The sequence below is a fragment of the Nannobrachium achirus genome (genome assembly GCF_963921795.1).
Source record: "Nannobrachium achirus genome assembly, chromosome: 10".
Lineage (NCBI taxonomy): Eukaryota > Metazoa > Chordata > Actinopteri > Myctophiformes > Myctophidae > Nannobrachium > Nannobrachium achirus.
The window spans coordinates 7,164,586-7,184,945 of record NC_137819.1 but is presented as its reverse complement, the minus strand read 5'-3'; the positions used below and the strand labels follow the sequence as shown (position 1 = coordinate 7,184,945).

The 20,360-nt window shown below is 42.7% G+C and overlaps 1 protein-coding gene across 1 annotated transcript in view; it reads left to right on the top strand.

Moving 5' to 3' along the window:
- LOC308292374 (1-phosphatidylinositol 4,5-bisphosphate phosphodiesterase gamma-2-like) overlaps nucleotides 1–17,743 on the top strand; it is a gene marked incomplete at its 3' end in the record, with an annotated part of 35,696 nt that extends 17,953 nt beyond the window's left edge. Inside the window, exons 22-29 of the mRNA XM_080734687.1 lie at nucleotides 68–274; nucleotides 1,064–1,212; nucleotides 1,401–1,548; nucleotides 2,132–2,299; nucleotides 3,575–3,756; nucleotides 4,514–4,524; nucleotides 15,182–15,317; nucleotides 17,453–17,743. Coding sequence (XP_080590813.1) covers nucleotides 68–274; nucleotides 1,064–1,212; nucleotides 1,401–1,548; nucleotides 2,132–2,299; nucleotides 3,575–3,756; nucleotides 4,514–4,524; nucleotides 15,182–15,317; nucleotides 17,453–17,743 — 1,292 coding nt within the window. The remainder of the gene's footprint in view (nucleotides 1–67; nucleotides 275–1,063; nucleotides 1,213–1,400; nucleotides 1,549–2,131; nucleotides 2,300–3,574; nucleotides 3,757–4,513; nucleotides 4,525–15,181; nucleotides 15,318–17,452) is intronic.
- Nucleotides 17,744–20,360: the final 2,617 nt, after the last annotated feature.

Here is a 20,360-nt window from a genome sequence, read left to right as displayed (position 1 = left end):
ACAAATCATTCACAAAATACCCAATAACATAATCGCAAATAATACACGTGAATTGTCTCATCCATAGATAAAATGACCAGAGACACTCACAAAGAGGTCCGTTCTTTCGGGGAGAACAAGGTTCCGTTTCAGAGCCCAGGCTTCCTACAGTACAACCGTACAGGGCTGAGTAGGATCTACCCTAAAGGAGATCGTGTGGACTCCTCCAACTATGACCCTTACCCTATGTGGGCCGCTGGTTGCCACATGGTGGCGCTGAACTTCCAGACTGCAGGTCAGTCGACTGTTCACTTAAAGATGTGATGACACCCCCCGAAAATTTACATTATGAGACAGTAGGTCATGCTGTCTTTCTACAAGCGCTCTGAAAACGGAGCGAGTGACTGTGTAGTACTTCGTCCGTCCTACGGGACCGTGATCTACAAGCTCACAACGGGTTGCGTCCGCGATGCGTTGTGAGCTTGTAGCTGTAGCATGGCTATTTGTTTGTTGAAAATGTTTTTTTTGCGATAAATATGACATGAAGTTGCATCTCTTTATTTTTACACCTCTAAAGGCCAGTCTTAATTTTTGTCACAATTCACAATCTCACTGCAGTCAGCTTTCTCTGGGCGACAGACAGTAGAGGAGCTGCGTGACGTCATCAACAATATTAGCCAGACAGATTTTTTGCGTGTCATAACAGCTTTAAGCCTCATTTTATACTTTTCAAATCGGTTTCAAATCTACAAGCTCACAACGCATTGTCCTGATGCATTATGAGCTTGTACATTTTTTCTAAATTAAAAATGTCTTGTATTTACTCAAGGGCTTATGTGGAGAAAGGTCCCACATGTCCACATTTCTGAGCTATACTAGAGTCAACCTGAACAGAATTTACCTTTTGAATACAAAGCACCCAGTATTCAGCCCACTTTACAATGCAGGGTTTGGAGATCAATATGGTGACGCAACATGAACCAAAGATGTTCATACAATATTAGATCTGTCCTGTCAAAACTCATTGGATCGTAACTTTTGGGGTATTGGATAACAAATATAGGATCATTTGATGTTTGTCTAGACAAAGCCACCCAGCTGAACAGCGCCCTCTTCAGTCTGAATGAACGTACTGGATATGTTTTGCAACCGAAGTTGATGGATACAAAAGGCTACGACCCTAACCCCAACCCTCAGCACAAAAAGCTGGTCAAATACAACATGGTCGTCAGGGTAAGGTGCTGTTGTCATTAGGACCTTCTATCATCCACTTATCCTGCTGTAAATGTTACTCTAAAATTATAAGAGATAAAATTAGATCTGTTGACTTATGGTATAACCAAAACTAGGAACATATTGTCTGATTAAGAATAATTATGGACCTGCACCTTATTGTTTTGCTGTCTGCTGCCCCCTTGCAGGTGCTTGGAGCCCGGCACCTTCCTAAGCTAAACCGAAACATCACCTGCCCTTCTGTAGAGATTGAATTGTGTGGACACGGACAGACAGAGAAGAACTTCTTCAAGATCCACGAGGAGAGCAAAACCATCTTCAAGACTGCTGTCTTTCGTAAGTCAAATCTATGGTGATTCAGGATACACCATGTCAATACATCAGCATCACGCTCTGAATTTGACATGCTCCGCCGTGCGAAGGTGTTGTGTACAGAGAACGCAACCTGAACAGCAGACCTCCAAGCTCACACCGGTCGCATGCGCGACGCTATGTGAGCTTGCATGTCAGCTGTTCTCTGCGCACAATTCCGTTGCGGGGTGAAGTATACAAGTCTAGCCACAATAACACTGTCAACACCGGGCAAGCTGATAATGCTCCATGAAGCATGAAGCATCCTCCTTTCTACTTGTTTTAGAATGAAGCTGCTCTAATCTTAAAGATTTTTTTAAAATAGTTTTTCCCCTTTTTTTCCTGACTATATCTACTGCATAGTACTGTGTTCTATCAGTCTGTCATTCAATGTTATATGAGATACTTCAATGGTTTCCTATGGAAATAAGCTTAGTCTTTTCTAGGATCTCCTTTTAGTAGACCTTGTACCAGTGAACTGTACCGTCATGAAACTGTACTTTTTCCTATGCAAACTTCTAATAAAGTCTTCAGTCAATCAATCAAAAGGTTTTCTTGTGTTTCCCAGGTGATAACGGTCTGAATCCAGTGTGGGAGGCTCCTGCAGAGCCAGTGACCTTTGAAGTGTTTGAGCCAGAGCTGACCTTCCTACGTTTTTTGGTCAAAGAAGAGGATCTGTTCTTAGACCGCTACTTCCTCGCTCAGGCCACGTTTCCTTTTAGAGGCCTCCGCACAGGTAGAACACATTTTATGCACATAAAGCATGGAAGTGGTCGGGTCCTCTCCCGGGTCTACCCTCAGCAGCTGTTCACGGGAGGGACCGCCAAGTAGTGGTAACATCAGCGAGTAGTGCCTTCCGTCGCACACAGTGTCAGACAATGAAATAAAACCAGGGACATGCTGGGCCCCTGATTCAGTCCGGGAAAATGAGTTGTAGAGGCCCTCATTGCGCGCTATAGAGAGATCTCTCTCTATAGCGCTGCTGCTACTCAATGATTTGCCATTTCAGATCATGACAAGTGACAAGTGTCAAAGCCAGTGGGCCAATTACATGAGTTATATTTCGTCATTGTCGGGTGGAAACCTAGTATGTCCAAAACCATTTTAAAAATGATTTAAACTAGTGAAAACAGCTGATCTACCGGTACAAGCACACAACGCCTCGCACCGCGAGCCAACTTTATAACCGAAAATACCCGATTTCTTTCCTCAGGAGTATAATGAGGTGTCCCGTATTTGAAACTCTGGGAGTTGGCAACCCTAACCATAATTAACTGTAAAAGGTATTAAGATACTTGATGCAGGCGGATGAATATTTTTATCTGATGATAAAAAAACATGTAAGCAAGAAGCAGGAAGGGGATGGGTGTATCCTCTTCTCCCATGAGTTCAAGGAAGGTGCAGTCAGGCACATCTTGATAATGATAGCCACAGAAGTTACAATGCTCTATAATCTGCACTTACTACATTAATGCTCGTAGTTTGTGTGCTCGGGTTGGTTGTAGTTAGACAATTGCATCAAACCAGAAGGGCATGCCTCTCAGACTTACACACCTGTAAGGGTCGATTCATACTCCACTTTTAGAGCCTAATTTATTTATGTTCGGCTCTGTCTAAACTATGATATGGCGTCATTCAGAGGATCGGGGGCGGGTAACGTCATTAATTCGGCTCTGAATGACGCATCATAGTTTAGACTGAGCCGAACCGAAATAAATTATGCTCTAAAATTGGAGTATGAAACGACCGTAAGGGGCTATTTGGAACCCCCTCAAGGAACTGTGTAGCAGAGTGTTTCCAATGAGCTAACATGCACAATATCAGAACCCTGACTCTGTTTGACCAGAATGGAACCGACCCTTCATTAGTATCATTGGTAACACCTGTGAAGGAAGTAAGGAAGAGTCTAATAATGTATTTTTCCAATATGGCTGCTGTGCAGTCTTCTGTGTGTGCATGTGTGCTCAATGGTACAGTGTGTTTATTGCGTCGCATTACATGTTTTTGACAGGTTATCGCTCAGTGCCGCTGAAGAATGGCTACAGTGAAAGCTTAGAGCTGGCCTCTCTGTTGGTCCACATCCATATCAAGGACAACGCCATGGCAACGACCCCCGACCTTGACGCTGCACAGACTCAGACTCCTCCTACCAGTGCAGGAGTCCCGCCTCCAAAGTCCTGCAGGATAATAAAGGTATCCTTCTACCACTTTTTCGAGTCACGTGTTCAAATACTGGATTCTGATTGGCTAAATTCCGGAGGTTATCAGAGGACAACTGCCGCAAAGTTGTGTGTCCGAGATCAATGCGCCTCAGTGTACATCCGGGGACTTCAGGAGGTCCTTTCCCCCAACCAACAAATGACGGTGGCAACGGTCCTATGTTTACTAACGTGCATGCTATAGTCGCCGATTTATTTGGATCCAATGCAATCCGCCAACTTTAAAGCCCCTTTTCTCTGAACCTATGCCTTTCTGGAAGCGAACAGCCTCTATTTACGGCCGGAACGGTACTTCTAACTGACGTTAGCTTAGCTGTAAGCTAGACGCATGGATTAGTATGGAGTTGGCGCCATCTGTTGGTGAGTAGAAGATGTTGTTTGTGGAACTATCTGCTGTCTCGCGGAAGTTTTATAGGCAATAATGATTGTAACTTAAGATCCTTGCAAGTTACAACTATGTGTTTTCTTTCATGTATACGGGAAAAAGTGGTAGAAAAGCTATTTACCACTCGGGGTCGGACATTATGCTCTCATAATGTCCTGAGTGATGGTGTTATCGGACTCGGCTGCGCCTCGTCCGATAACACCATCACTGCGGACATTATGAGAGCATAATGTCCTCTCACTCGGGGTAAATTGCTTACATCTATGTATCTGTGTTCCAAAAACCTTAAGGGGAACTAGGCAAGTCTGTGTGTAAACAAACACATTCCCCCTCCCCTCTATGACAGGCATCAAACAGGTAGTTGTGTTTGATACTTCCATTGATAAGAGAGATCACTAACAAGCACTTGATATTTTTATGGCCCAATCAATAACCCTAGTGCACAACCTCTTTGCAGTTCAGAGGAAGCAATTAAGAGCTCTGGCCAGCTCCCCGACAAATACATACGTCCCTCCAAGGGAGAAATGCCAACATAAATAGTGGAACAGAACCAAAATACAGCCAGTGGGATGTGTCCTTCTGCAAGGAAACACAATAATATAGTGACCGATAAAGGGAAATGACTGCTAAAAAATGCATATACTAATATATTAAAAATATTTTAAAAAATAAAGTTACCTAGTTTCCCTTCATAAAATCTAAGTCATAATTATATGTTTTCTAGTGGGGCACGCAGACTACTGGTTTGATTTTTAGTACAACTTCAGCCCACTATTTGAGGATTTAGCATTGCGCAATTAAGGGGCATTCCCGTGGCCGAATTGCTATTTTGCGACACCAGCCTTATCCCTAAAACACCTGCGCCACCCCTTATGCATTGGTGTGGCTGGGGCGTTAAATTAATAAAACAAATCAGCGTGCCAGGTGCCTTTGCCTTTAAGAGGGAGCTGCATTATGCCTTGTGCCCAGCGCTAGCTTACGCTGTCTCGCTCTCTTTTTTTTTTTTTTCTGCCTTTATTGCTAGATTACAGTAGACCCTAGGAAATGGGGAGAGACACGCAGCAAAGGTCGTCGGGATCGAGAGTCGAACCCGCGACGCGCTGTCAGTCAGCCCAAGAGGGAGTCCGACAATGATTGCCTAAGAATACAATTATATTTGATTATTTGATTTGAGCAAACGCAGATGGCAACTTATTGTCACAAGGAATTACCAGTCACACTACAGTGAAATTGTAATGACCAACACATTTGCCTTTATTTCTATCTGCCTAACTCTACTCTCCTAACACTGCTGATTCACCCTGCCTTAATGCCTATCTTTCTAGCCTATCAGAATGCTTGGAACATTCAAAAATAACTTCTGCCTAAGACAAAAAGTTGACTTAAAAGCAATTTCTGCTTAAATCATTTTGGAATGGAACAAGCCTTCTGATATGCTGAGGACATAGGATGAGGGGAATATTAGGCACAATGAAGCAGCAGTATTAGGAGAGTGGAGTTATGCAGAAATGTCAATTCGGCCAAAAAAACTACTTGGGCATCTATGAAGCTAACAACATGTTACTGATTAGAGAATGGTATATTATTGTAATCCGTTCTTCATGTCCTGATTCCTGTGTGTGTGTGTGTGTGTGTGTGTGTGTGTGTGTGTGTGTGTGTGTGTGTGTGTGTGTGTGTGTGTGTGTGTGTGTGTGTGTGTGTGTGTGTGTGTGTGCGTGCGTGCGTGCGTGCGTGCGTGCGTGCGTGCGTGCGTGCGTGCGTGCGTGCGTGCGCGCGCGCTAGCCTCATAACAAGAAACCTTGTGAAATAAAATGTCGCCAACCAATCATCAAGGACGATGATACACGAAGGAAGAAGAAGAATACTATTGGAGCCCTGTATGACTACCAGGCCCTGGCACCAGATGAGCTCAGCTTCAGTGAAGGAGATCTGATATACAACGTGTTCAAAGAGAATGACATATGGTGAGGCCACACACACACACACACACACACACTCGGGACAGCTCCAATTCTTGGAAGCGAGTGTACAATTTCAATACAAATATTATAGTTTTATTTGCCCTCGGTATATTAAAGCTATACTGTGTAAGTTGCTAAACTATTTGTCAGTAGCGGTATTGCTTTTTTCGTCCGTTTTTCGCCCGGAGTCACCGCGGACCACCGCCGTTGACCACCGGAGCGGGGCCGCAAACCACCGCGACCGATACGAATCCGTAGAGGGGTAGAACGTAATTTTCTGACCAGGATTTGGGAAGTAAGTGGTTAAGAATCCTTCACCATCGTAAACACTGTTGCTGAGGGAGGCTACTTCCTGAAGAGACGGCAGACAAGCTGTGATTGGCCGGTAGTGTATCATGTGTGTCCCACTGAGCACGCCGTCTAAAAGTGGTCTAATAGACGTATAGATTTGGAAATTTATTAGTGGTCTAAACTTAGACTAGACGACTAATAGACTTCTAATAGTCGTCTAAATGTAGACCGTCTACATTTAGACGACTATTAGAAGTCTATTAGTCGTCTAGTCTAAGTTTAGACCACTAATAAATTTCCAAATCTATACGTCTATTAGACCACTTTTAGACGGCGTGCTCAGTGGGGTATGATCCGCGATGTGATTGGTCAACGTATACACAACGTATACAGATGATGCAGATGACGTAATTTTGCCGCGAAATTCTACCCCCCTCACGGCTCATAGAAAACATATAAAGAGAAGGCTTTAGAAGCTGAAAATAACGGAGTGGGTGTTCTAAAACTTTAGCGATTTAACAGTTAGGACAATTTTAAGATTTTTTTATAAAAAAAGTTACATAGTATAACTTTAAGTCTGGTGTCTTTGTGAGATGTCACAGTGGGGGCCACCTCTAGCCATAGCTCCACATCCAGACATAGATAATGTCATTGTTCACCATTTTTAGTGCTGTAAATTGAACAGGAAACGTGACCTGTAGCAACATGTTACACCAGTGGTTCTTAAACCTTTCAGCTTGTGACCCTAAAAGAGAAATTAGGCCTTTCAGGGAACCAAAACGAATGGAAACAGCAGATCAACATTACACAACATGTCGCTTCGCGCCACATTGTACCGCCTTGCGAACTTGTAGAACAGCTATTTTCACTACTTAATTAACATATTTTTTTTATTCATGGACTATCTTGGATTTGTTTTAAAATGCATACAATTCCATAATACAAAATATTGTCAGTGTCTGCCGCTAAGCAGCACATGCATGAGCGAGCTCGGCTTTCTTCCAGGATTCATCTCATTATTCTCTTCTCTCCGACGTTCTGCAGGTGGAAAGTGGACTGTCACGGAAAGCAGAAGATGTTTTTCCCAGCGAAAAACAAGGTGTACATTAGAACTGAAACCGCTTAAAGACCCTCCCCCCTCCTGTTCCATTGCCCTAGACTCCTGGAAGACGTATTGTTGATGTGAAGCGCAACACCTACCGCAGGCCGTGCTACTCATACGTTGAGTTGTTTTAGTTATTTTCACTATTTCAGAAATGTTTTGCCTATCTGTATATGCCTAATATACAGACGTCATGTTGAAGGTGGTCAAATAATTGCAGAACCAACCCAAAGTCTGTAGGGCTGGTCCTTCATAATTGGGCATCGGTTCCCAAAACAGTGATTTTGTTAGTGTCTATTCTCCCTTGAAGTCAATTCATTTCAATTCAATTCAAAGGAACTTTATAGGAGCTTTTTAGGAGCACACACCTGACAAAATACCATTATATTAAATATTGATGATGATAGTTAAATCAAATCGTTTAAATGCGTATGCATATGTATATGACTATGTTATGGTCAGACCGAAAGTACATAAGTCAATTGGTTAAAGTAACCATCAGGATTGTGCGTGTCTCTTTGAGGACTTTGGATGTACAGCAGTATATTTTATTTATATTTTTCTCTGGTGTTGACTGTGATGTGCTGTACCCAGAGTACTTTCTTTCTTTCCCTGTAAATCTGTATTCTTTAACTGCTGTGCTGTCCTTGGTGAGTGAATTCCCCTCGCGGCGGGATCAATAAAGGTCTCCCCTCTCTCTGCCACTGTCACTTGCTTTCGATCTTTGATTCTGGTGAATCTGGTCTACAGAGAATAATTTGTAAGAGATACCACTGCTAGTGCTGGGTACTAAAACTGATAAATGTGCATAGGCAGGTACATCTGGTATACATGTATTGGTAGTTGCAGACAGAAGGATAAATCAGGTTTGTCTCAGAATTAAGCAAGGAAACTAATTCAGTACAGTACATAACTTCCAATATCTGAAATAATATGTAGTGATAATAACGATGTCTGTTTAGCCTGTCATCTTTTCTTTATCATCTTTTTTATTAACTGAGTCTATAAACTGTGCTTGTGGTAACTTTTGTGTTGCATTGTTTCATTTGCTGATAGGTCAAGTGACATAATTATCATCTGAAATTCCAATATGTGGGATTTTTTCCCCCCAGGGCCTGATGTTGGACCCAGATTAAATTATCTCCAAAAGTCTAAATTATCTGTGTTTTAATAATTTACTGTAAATGCATAACAAGTAACCATTATTATTATTATTATCTACACTCCAAAAGGATATTGCATACTTTATAATATTTAGGCTACTCATTATTTGTCATTTATCAGATAAAATATGCCACGATTTGTACAATGTGTGTATTGCTCATGAAATTGTAAATCTGAATTTCTGCATGACTGTTACCAACAACAGCATTCATTATTCACAATCATTTAATATTTCCAACTAAATAACTTACACTGACCTGCCCCATCTCTTTGGCAATGACTCACACTAGGTGGCAGTGTTGTTCTATCTTCTAGTGAGCAAGATGGCCTTACAGAACAAGTAGTCCAGGCTAACTAGCTCATTTTTACCTAAAAGTAATTTTAACAGATTTGTTTCCCTTCACAGACCATTTCTATGAAGTCACCAGAATACTAAAAGTCATAATAGTTGCGGAAATGTTTAATTTGCATCAATCAAATTATTGTCAAAATTCCATGAAAAAAATGATGGTGAGTCAGAATTTGTTGTTAAAATTCATACCCATAATCCTGTTGTTCTGAATACCAACACACACTCGAGCCTCACCGGCTCTTCGTCTGATGAGGAAACTAATATTTTAAACTTTAGAGCTTGATCCAGACAGTGTGCAAACTCATTTTTTTTTTTACAGCAATTAAAGAGAATATCATTATTTTCAGGAATTGCTGTAAATTTGCTCTAAACAGCAAAGCCTCCTGGGCAGAAGACAGCAAAGTATTCTGGGTAAAGCATTTGTCTAGTTTTTAGGGGCATTTTCTAAGCTTCTGGGAGCCTAACCCTAACCCTAACCCTAACCCTAACCCTCCAAGTATTTGCCTAGGCAAGCTGACTGACATTATGTCAGAATTTGATTTGTCAGTATTTGAGCCTCAACCCTAACCCTAGCTGCTATCGCTAGGTTAGGGTTCAGCTCGCTCACCCCAGTGGTTGGAAAAGGAAAACTTCTATGAACTCTAACAGAGGTTGAGATTAGGACCACTCTTCTCTGTATTGTTTATAAGAATGTCACAGACATTGTTAAATCTGTGTTGTCCCAATTTTAACAATGTCAACATTCTGCAGAATCTGCACATACTATATATTTTATATATTTGATCATTCATTTACATGATATGAAACACATGTTGATGCTTTGATCATTCATTTACATTATATGAAACACATGTTGATGCTTTGATCATTCATTTACATTACATGGGGAGTCTTGGGGACATGTTTTAATTGGTGGTATTTTATATTCCATTTACAGAGTTCAGCAGGTGTGTTTTTAGGGCGGGGGAACTGTAGAGTAAAGGATAGGACAAGGATTCCCAAACTGTTTAGGCTGTGACTCTGTATGTTGGATTAATTACTGTTGAGTGAGAGAAAAAATAAATAAATGTTGAGCTACTTAAAGTAGTTCAACTCTACTCAGTGCGGTGCTTCTCAAACTGTGGTCCAGGGACCTCCAGGGTTCCTCCAGTGGGTTCTAAATGGACCCTTACAGGTCCATGTGTTTCCATTTATTCATTCTCCATAACCAACCGTCTCAGTTCAGTCAGGGTGTTTGCATGACTTTCATCATTGACTCATTATTGTTGTGGTAACTGAAGTGCAGTTACCCAATGTGAGCACAGGGTGGCATCTCAGTGCAGCATCATGTGGTAAAAAACAGACATTATAGACAATTCAAGTCAATTCAAGCCTGTCCATTACCATGTGTTATGCACGTGTCTGCTAGATGCATTTTCACGTGTGCAAGAAAATGCAAGTCACGTTGGGCTGGCAGACGGGACACGAGAGAGACGAGTGTCTGGCTCATGTCCTGGATGAAGTTCCTCTTCGTGAACGTAAGCACCTGGAGATGGAAGTGTCTTCATACTGTGGTTAGGGGGACTTCTTAACAGTCCTCAGCCTAATTTGGGCTTAAGAAAGGTGTTGCAAATGTTCCGTTCCAGTATGTTTCCATTCTACTGTTGAAAAGTGCATTGTCATTGTGAGAGAGGAAGTTTTCGAGTATAAAGACAGGTGGTTTGCCTGGCTTTGGCTTCTTCTCTTTTGGGGCGGATGGACGCGGTAGACCGTGGGAGACCCAACTTGCTCCTCCGGCTATATCCTTTGAAGAATTATCATAAGGGTATGAATTTGTAGGGGAGGTGTTAAGTGGATAGCCTTCACTTCCAGAGTACATTTTTTCAGCTGGAAAAGGCTTAGTTCTAAATGATGGGAGACCAAGTTTTAGTCGGAAATAAAATTCTAAAAGGAACGAGCGAGATAACACTTGGGAACCTTCTCTCTCGAATCTGTAGGATGATTTAACCTATAATGGGATAAATATTTTGTACTATACAATGTCTTTTTAAACCGGAAGAATCTTTTTGAAAACCCTTTTATGGAGAAATGAATTGAACTATCATCCACCGGAGAAGGCTTCTCCAAATCAACTACTTTTAGCCCCTGGGTAAGCAGGACACCAGCAGCTACACGCACTGACATCCAGAGTACAAACCTCATATAGGACCGATCACACGATAAACGTGTGCGAATGAGAATGTATTGTCGAATGGTGTAAGGAGATGCGGGTGTGCTTGAGTTAAAGAAGTGCATGAGTGTCGTTGGCAATGCAGATTATCATGAATTTTGATGATGTTACACTGTGCGGGGGCCGTCCTAGAGTAAGACGGCCGGCATCATATTGTGTGTCTCTCGTTAGTACATTTCTATGGTGTTGATCACAACGAGGGAATAATACAGGTTACCAATCTGGATAGTTGACCCAAAGGGCCTTAACCAAAGTGGGCTTAAAGGGTGGGTGCAGCTATCATTTGGTGGCCAGCGGGATGTAAGGAAGTTTAGTTCCCCTTCCTTCACGGAAGGTCAGAGCGCCTCTTTTCCTCTGCTCCCGCCGCAACAGGGGCAAACTCAAATGTGGTGAGGATAAGACTTTCTCATGGTTCTGCGGGTGGATTCCAGGCGTTCTTTTCTCTGTTAGGCCGACGGAGCCGCCCACCGGTGTAGATCCAAAATTGCCATAGGGGAACGGGCCATAAGTTGGCCTTTTCTGCCCTGCCACGGAGGACGTACAGTTTGGTAGACGCTTCTGTACTGATCCCGTAGTAAAAAGGCCCCTGAGATTTGGGGCCTCCTGTTAGCTGTTGGGGGTGCTTAATGTCCAATGATTTAACATATACTTTGGTTTCTCGCAATAAAACATGCATAGCCTACTGGCTGCTTTCAATCAATCAGTGAGGCACAGCCCTGTCTGTGTGTGTGCGTTGCGTAGACGCCACAGAACCTGCACAACTGTGCTGTGTTAACACTCAAATCAGGCTCCGTCACTTTGAAGTAGAGGACAAAACTAAAGTAAGATGCAGGATCTGGCTATGACCTACCACTCCACAACGAGCAACATGTCAGATCACTTGATAAAAGTAAGTTGGCTTAAGTCCCTTATGTAATGTCCATACTCCCAAAAGCGACGTGAAGCGGACGCTCACGTTTTGAGCTTGCAGATCGGAAATAAACCTATGCCATCAGGTTTCAAGCTCTCCTTTTCTCTTTCTCCCCGACGAGTGACGGGGTCTGTTTTGTAAAATCCAATCGCTGTCTCTCTGTCAGGCTCAGCGCAGCGTCTCGTGGATAGATGCATGCATGGAGGATGTTACACAGATATTGGTGTCAGGCAGAGCATACAGAAATGTGTGACCGGCGACCGCATCGCCTATACAGTAGTTGCATGGCTGTTACACACAGACATCGGAGTATGGGGCTTTAGCTTCTTAGTCAATAAACTTTACACCTGCTATAGGCCTACTTATTTTAGTATTTTGTTATTTGAATTCGCCTTATATTATTTAGTTACTTTATTTATTTTAGAGATATTATTTTGTTGTTGTTATTGCTGTATTATTCTGATTACTATTCTTATAATCACAATCCATCCAACAAGTTTTCCCATACATCTCCTCCATCTCTGCTGATCGTTGGTGACAGCATAGTCAAAAACATTCGCATTCCACACGCAATAACTCGCTGTTTCCCCGGAGCGACTGTTCCTTCACTTCTCGAGAAACTCCCAGCTGTTTTCAATGAACTCCCATTATCCATCACAACAGTCATAATCCACATAGGCACAAACGATGCAGCTCTCTGTACCTCTGAGCTGACCAAAGCGAACTTTTTGCGGCTCATTGACTTTTTAAACAGTTCCACAATGACTTATTTTATCTCTGGTCCAATCCCAACTTTTATTCCAAGCGACGACGAGCGTTTTAGCCGTATTGCCAGCCTGAACACCTGGCTCCTGAGGTTCTGCCGGGCCCACGATTTTAACTTCATTGACAATTTTAACCTGTTCTGGGGCCGTGCATTGCCTTTTAATCACGACGGTCTCCACTTAAACAGACTGGGAACCAAAATGTTAGCGGCCAACATTGTCCGTGTTGTTCAACACCACACTGCCCTGACCATAGATGCGTCCGGCAACTATTGACGTCCCCCTGGTCCCAGCTCCAAAATCATTGGTTCCACTCAGGATATTCCCCCCAACGAGCTTGGACCAAAATTTGCGCAATTTGCACTCGCCGCTTTTAACACTACTATAAACCCAGCATTTTACTCACCTCCTGTTTTTAATGTAATTAATGCACTTTATTCACCCCCTGGTTTTACTGTAATTAATGCATTTCCATCCCCTGTTTTTAATGGTCTTAACCCCCTTAATATTTCTTGTATTACTTTTAACAACATTATTCCTGTTATGATTACTTCATATCGTGCCAAACACAAATCGAAATGCTCCATAAACCCTTCCAACTTAATATCAATCAGACCTATTAAAACCCATTATAAATTGCCCCATTTCACTCCATCTGTCCCTAGCTCTGTTAACATGGGTCTTCTTAATATCAGATCTCTTAATGAGAAATCGACCATCTGTCAAGATTTCATTAAGTTGCATAACCTTGATTTCTTCTTCATCACTGAATCCTGGCTTAAAGTAGAGGACAACGTTCCTCTAATTGCCACTGCGCCCCCCAATTTTTCCTTTTTCAATCTGCCTAGAGGTGTGAAGAAGGGTGGTGGTGGACTAGCTGTCTTTTATAATAATGTTTTTAAATGTTCTCCTATAACTTTTGGCAATTTCACAACTTTTGAAGTTTTTAGCTTTTTAATTAATGGTAAAGATCCGGTACTGTGCGTTTTAATTTATAGACCCCCAAATGGAAATTCTGGTTTTATTACAGAATTCTCTGATTTTATATCCATTATCACTCAGCGTTTTCCAAATATTATATTGCTTGGAGACTACAATATTCATGTCTGCTGCCCCTCCCATCCTCTCTCTACTGCTTTCACAAATCTTATTGAATCATTTGACATCACCCAGTTTGTGAATCAACCCACTCACATTAAAGGTCATACACTTGACCTAGTGATGTCGTTAGGTCTCGCCATCCATAATCTGGAACTGTTCCATTTTACCATGTCCGACCACAAAGCTGTGGTTTTTAAAACTCCTCTCCCTTGTCCTACTCCTATATGCTCTGCTCCGGTGAGCGCTCGTATTTTTAACTCTAAGTCTGCCAGTGCTTTTAGTAGTGCTTTTACATCACTGCCCTCTACTCCTATTAGGCCTACTGAACAGCCCGACATTGATGAGTTGATCACTAATTTTAACAGTAACTGCACTTCTATACTAGATTCCATTGCTCCATTTAGAACTAGAACACCAAAGCTAAATACACAACCCTGGCTAACTGATCATACCCGTTCCCTCAGAAGAGAGTGTAGGCAAGCGGAACGCAGCTGGAGGGCAAACCACCTGCAACCATCTCTCTCTAGCCTCAAGGAGCTGATGGTGAGTTATCAGTTAGCTGTAAAACAAGCCAAATCCAGTTATTACTCTAACATCATATTGAACAATAGTAACAACCCCAGGACCTTATTCAAAATAATCAACTCTGTCATTTCACCCCCTGTTATTACAAATATTGATCCGTCCCCCGAAGATTTCCTAACATTTTTCATTAACAAGATTGACACAATTCGGCTCCATATTCCATCTTCTATTCCTGATAATTCAATCCCATCTGCCACTCCTTTTCCACTTAATCAGTTTGAACCCTCTACTGTCCCACTAATTATCAGCACAATCTTACAGATGAAATCCTCATCATCTCAACTAGATCTAATTCCCACATCTTTCCTTAAAGAGGTATCTAATTCACTTGCCCCCACTATCCTCTCTATAATAAACAGCTCCATAGTTTCTGGTTTCTTTCCCTCCTCATTTAAACATGCCCTAGTCCATCCCCTTCTTAAAAAACCCGGTCTTGACCCTCATCTTCCGTGCAGTTACCGACCCATCTCTAAATTATCCTTTCTGTCCAAACTATTAGAAAAAATTATTGTCACACAGCTCATTGATCACTTACAACACAATAATCTGTTTGAAACATTCCAATCTGGTTTCAGAGCCCTCCACAGCACTGAGACAGCACTAGTGAAAGTGACCAATGACCTCCTCATGACTCTAGATGGTGGTGACTCCTCCATCCTGGTCCTTTTGGATCTAAGTGCGGCTTTTGACACCGTGGATCATAATATTCTGGTACGACGTCTGGAGTCATGGGGGGGTCTTAGTGGTACTGCCCTTCAGCTGCTCCGTTCCTACCTCTCAGATAGAACTCTTTCCGTTGTCGTCAATAATGCCACTTCCTCATCAGCTCAGCTCACTTGTGGTGTCCCTCAAGGGTCCATTCTTGGACCTTTATTATTCTCTGTTTATATGCTACCCCTCGGTCACATCATTCGCAGACACAATATTTACTTTCACTGTTATGCTGATGACACCCAGCTCTATCTTCCACTCAAAACCTCTGACCCCAACTGTTTATCCTCCCTCAAAGCCTGCCTGACTGATATACACTCCTGGATGGCGCAAAACTTTTTACAGTTAAACTCAGACAAATCTGACATTATTCTTTTTGGTCCCCCCAGTTCTCACACTACCATCTTACACAGTTTAGGCCCCCTGGCAACCAACGTGACACCCATTGCAAGGAACCTGGGTGTCCAATTTGACTCAGAACTCCGTTTTGAAAACCAGGTAAAAAAGGTAGTACAAACTTGTTTTATTCACATTAGAAATATAAATAAAATTAAATCCTTCCTTTCAGCAAATAACCTTAAAACAGTCGTGAATGCCCTAGTGTATTCTCGCTTAGACTACTGTAATGCCCTATACTCTGGTCTCAATCAAGGTTTGCTACACCGGTTACAGCTGATACAAAATTCGGCAGCGAGACTTATCACTGGTACCAGGAGGTTTGATCACATAACTCCTGTTTTAGCTGCAATACACTGGTTGCCAGTCTCCTTCAGGATTGATTTTAAAATTTTACTTTTAACTTTTAAAGCTCTTAATGGCCTTGCTCCAAGCTATCTATGTGATCTAGTAGAACCATATGTGCCATCGCGTACCCTTAGATCAGCTGGTCGGGGTCTACTCAAGTAGAGCCATAAGGCTACCTTAGTGACCAGAGGAGATCGAGCCTTTATGGTAAAGGCTCCCAAACTCTGGAACAGCCTACCAGAAGTGCTCAGGTTGACCACCTCATTAACAACTTTTAAATCCCTTTTAAAAACCCATTTCTACCGTATGGCCTTTTTATCTCCTTGAGTTATATTGTTCTGTTATTCTGTTTTCACTGTTACTTTTTATTGTTGTTTTATCATTATTGTATTTCTGTTATGTAATTACTGTTTGAGTTTTTGATTGTTCAAGCACTTTGTAACTTTGTTTAGAAAAGTGCTATAGAAATAAAGCTTTATTATTATTATTATAAGGCCATGATAATAAACCTTGGTTTAAATAATGAGTTAATAATGAACAAAAGTCAAGAAGACATGCTATTTAAATGAGTGTTTCACCTCTGTTGTTTATACGCCATTGTAAAAGAAAGGGGTAAAAAAAAAACGAGAAAAGAAAACGGGGCCATTCGACTACCATTCGACTATCAACACAATGACTAAAATCATAGTCGACTATACAAATCCTTAGTCGGGGACAGCCCTACTCTTTAGTGACACACTGAGAGGGAGACAGTCCAAAGTGGCGTAAATATGGAGGTGCAGCTGGTGCGACCGCACCAGGGCCCAGGCACGCAGGGGCCCATGAAGGAGGAGAGAAAAAAATATAAAAAAAAAAATATGAAAAAAAAAAGAATTATGAAAGAAAATTATGAAAAAAAAAATGTGTGGGCCCGGGCCGGGGCCCCACCTGAGTGGGCCCCTGAGTGGGGTGGTGGTCGGTAAAGTAGTCTGAGAATGGGTTTAGGTAACTAGGCTAGGCCCTAGCTGGTGGAGTGCCGAGTGAATGATAATTTGTCCAATCATGCTTTGAGACCTGCCAGCTGTGTATCAATCAGTCAGGATGGTCGCGATGACATGACGTAAGTTGTTGTGGATGAAAGGCAGAAAAAAGGTTAGCAAGGCTAAGCAAGCATCATGTTTAGGAAAAACAAACACAAAAGCGGTTCTCAAAAGAGGACGGAAAGAGAGAAACGGGAAGAGATAAAAGCTAAAATGCCCAAATGTTTTTTACTGCCCAGGGCCAGGGGGCAGGTGATAGCTGTAGCACGTCTACAATTGAAGCAGCAGCCGCGACCCAAATGCAGCCGCTGAGACCCGCTTCTCCGGCCAGCAGTGAGAAAACTGTCTCCCATGGCTTGCCACCAGCTCCAGGTTTATCAGCTAGCTCTACAATTGAAGTGGCATCGATTCTACCGCCGCGTCCTGCTTCTCCGGGCGGCCAAGAGGAGACTGTCCCGCCGGAGGTCAGCGAGAGTGGCTTGCTGCCAGCTAGTTCCACAAGTGAAGCCGAAGTGGCATTGGCCCTACCCCCGCGTCCCATTTCCCCGGCCCCGCCACAGCTGCCTCAGGCTCAGAGGTCAGAGTCGGCGGACACTGGACCTGTTGCAGCAGGCTCTGACTCACAGTCACGGATGCCGACAGATAGAGGTCTCTATGACATGACTGATAAGGCTCCCGATGCCAAGACAAAAGGCTACATAATAGCCACTGGTTCATGTAGGCCAACTGGACCGTTCCCCAGAGACAAAAAGCAAGGAAACGGGTGCTTCTCTGAAAAGTACTACACCACCAATACCATGGCAGGTATCAAACTCCAGCGATCATGGCTGTGCTATTCACCCACATTAGACTGTGCATATTGTGAGCCGTGCTGGCTATTTGCGGACCGAGGCGCACCGTTCTATAGTGGTGGATGGGTCAGCGGAGTAAGAGATTGGCAACATCTGTCTAGGAATATTGACACACATTCATCATCGCAGATTCATACCGGGTCGTGTGCCGTTTATGAACAATGGAAAAGAAATGGTAGAATCGATGCAGATATGGAGAGAGATGTTAGAAATGCTGCCAATTACTGGAGACAGGTACTTGATCGTATTATCAATGTTACAATCACTCTGGCCACTTGTGATTTGGCTTTTAGAGGACACAGGGAGAGCATTGGACAGTATGACTCTAATAGCGGTAACTTTCTCAGTATTATAAACCTCTTGGCACGTTATGATCCTGTTCTGAAAGAACTTATTGAGCGGCCACAAGGTTCTGTTAAATACCTAAGTCCTGCTATTCAGAACGAAATCATCTTATTGCAAAACGGGTGCAGTGTGACATACAAGAGGAAATAAACAGTGCTCCTTTTTTCTCGGTTATTATGGACACCACCCAGGACATTTCTAAAAAAGACCAGCTGAGCCAGGTATACAGGTATGTAACAATTCAAAGGAATGAAAAGGGCATTGCCACAGATATCGTCATAAACGAAGCTTTTGTAGGTTTTGAGGAAACAGTGGACACAACAGCCGCGGAGCTGCAGAAGAAAATTCTAGAGAGCATACAGAGTAACGGATTTGATTTGAGCAAGTGTCGGGGGCAAGGATACGACGGCGCGGCTAACATGAGCGGAGTATATTCGGGTGTGCAGGCCAGGATCCGGGTGATCGAGCCGCTTGCCAAATATGTACACTGTGCTGCACACAATCTGAATTTAACACTGAACGATTCAGTAAAAGATATAACAGAGATGCGTACATTTTATGAAACTGTTGAGTGTCTTTATACTTTTTTCGGCCAAAGTATAAAGAGATGGTCGCTCCTTTCTAATATAGTTTCATCTGAACTCTCAGAGCATGCCAACGTTACTCTAAAACGCCTCGCTGCCTCTTTGAGCCCAGGTCAGGGCATGCATGCTGATAGATAGATTAGATATAAGTGTTGATATGGAGCTTTGGTTGTTGTCCATGGTACTGACAGGCTGGTTTACAGGATGAGTGTGTGTAAGTGATTACATGGTGACAATAGCGTGTGTGTGTGTGTGTGTGTGTGTGTGTGTGTGTGTGTGTGTGTGTGTGTGTGTGTGTGTGTGTGTGTGTGTGTGTGCGTGCTATTATAGGAAGCTGCTGGATTTGGAGGAGGCGGGTTGTTTCCTTTACCCATGATTGTTGTCTGCTGACAGATAGCAGACTGCTGTGTTCTGCCCTATACATTCACTTTGTAACTGGCTGTTCTCCTAATTATCTTACAGGCAATAACGAGACTGTGGTATAGAAGTGACTCCCCAACTTGTGAGCAGCGGCTGTGCATTGTGGAGGAAATCTAATCTAGGCATCATTTGGCAAAGGAGGAGAGTGGCTTCACTTCACATTTTTTAAGTTACATTTAGGAATAAATTAGTTCATTTTTTTATTTTTTTTTAGATCATTTTTAGTATGATCTCATCAGGGAATTATTGTTAATATCCTGCTCAATACTGAGTGTATTGATTTGTACTGATTGACTCTAGTGTAGTATAACACTCTGCTAAAGCTGTTTGGTACTCAATGATTGACTCTAGTGTAGTATAACACTCTGCTAAAGCTGTTTGGTACTCAATGCACTCTGTGTTTAACTGGGGCTGTTTGCATGCCTGCAGAGAGCTGTGTGTGTGTGTGTGTGTGTGTGTGTGTGTGTGTGTGTGTGTGTGTGTGTGTGTGTGCATGCGTGCGTGCGTGCGTGCGTGCGTGCGTGCGTGCGTGCGTGCGTGCGTGCGTGCGTGTGTGAGTGTGTGTACTTTCCCTCTGTCTCAGCTTTACCGCACGGTGAAAGCCGTTGCAAACAGGAAGTGGTAGAGTTTGTATCTTCTTTGCCTTTGAGGGGAAAATGGCAAATGATGCATTTATAAAGCGCCTTTATCAAGGCTCTTTACATAGATTGTACATTACATTCACCCATTCACACACACATTCATTACATTCACCCACCTGATAATTCAAGAATGAATACATTTATAAGATTTAGTCTAATAAGATTGGAAGTCAGATTGAATTATTGCATGTGTTTCGGCAGCACAAAGGTGGAGAGATCTTTAGATTTGCATCTCTTTGATCTCTCTCTCTCTCTCTCTCTCTCTCTCTCTCTCTCTCTCTCTCTCTCTCAGCGTCCTGGAGGCACTGCTAGCACCTGTTTAGAGGAAGCAGTGCACTTTATATTTTAGTTTTGTAGTCTTCAGTCATGTTGGGTTCAGACTAGAGGAATTAAACAGTGGAATGTCAGCAGTGTCCTAGACTGTGAGATTTCTACCTAC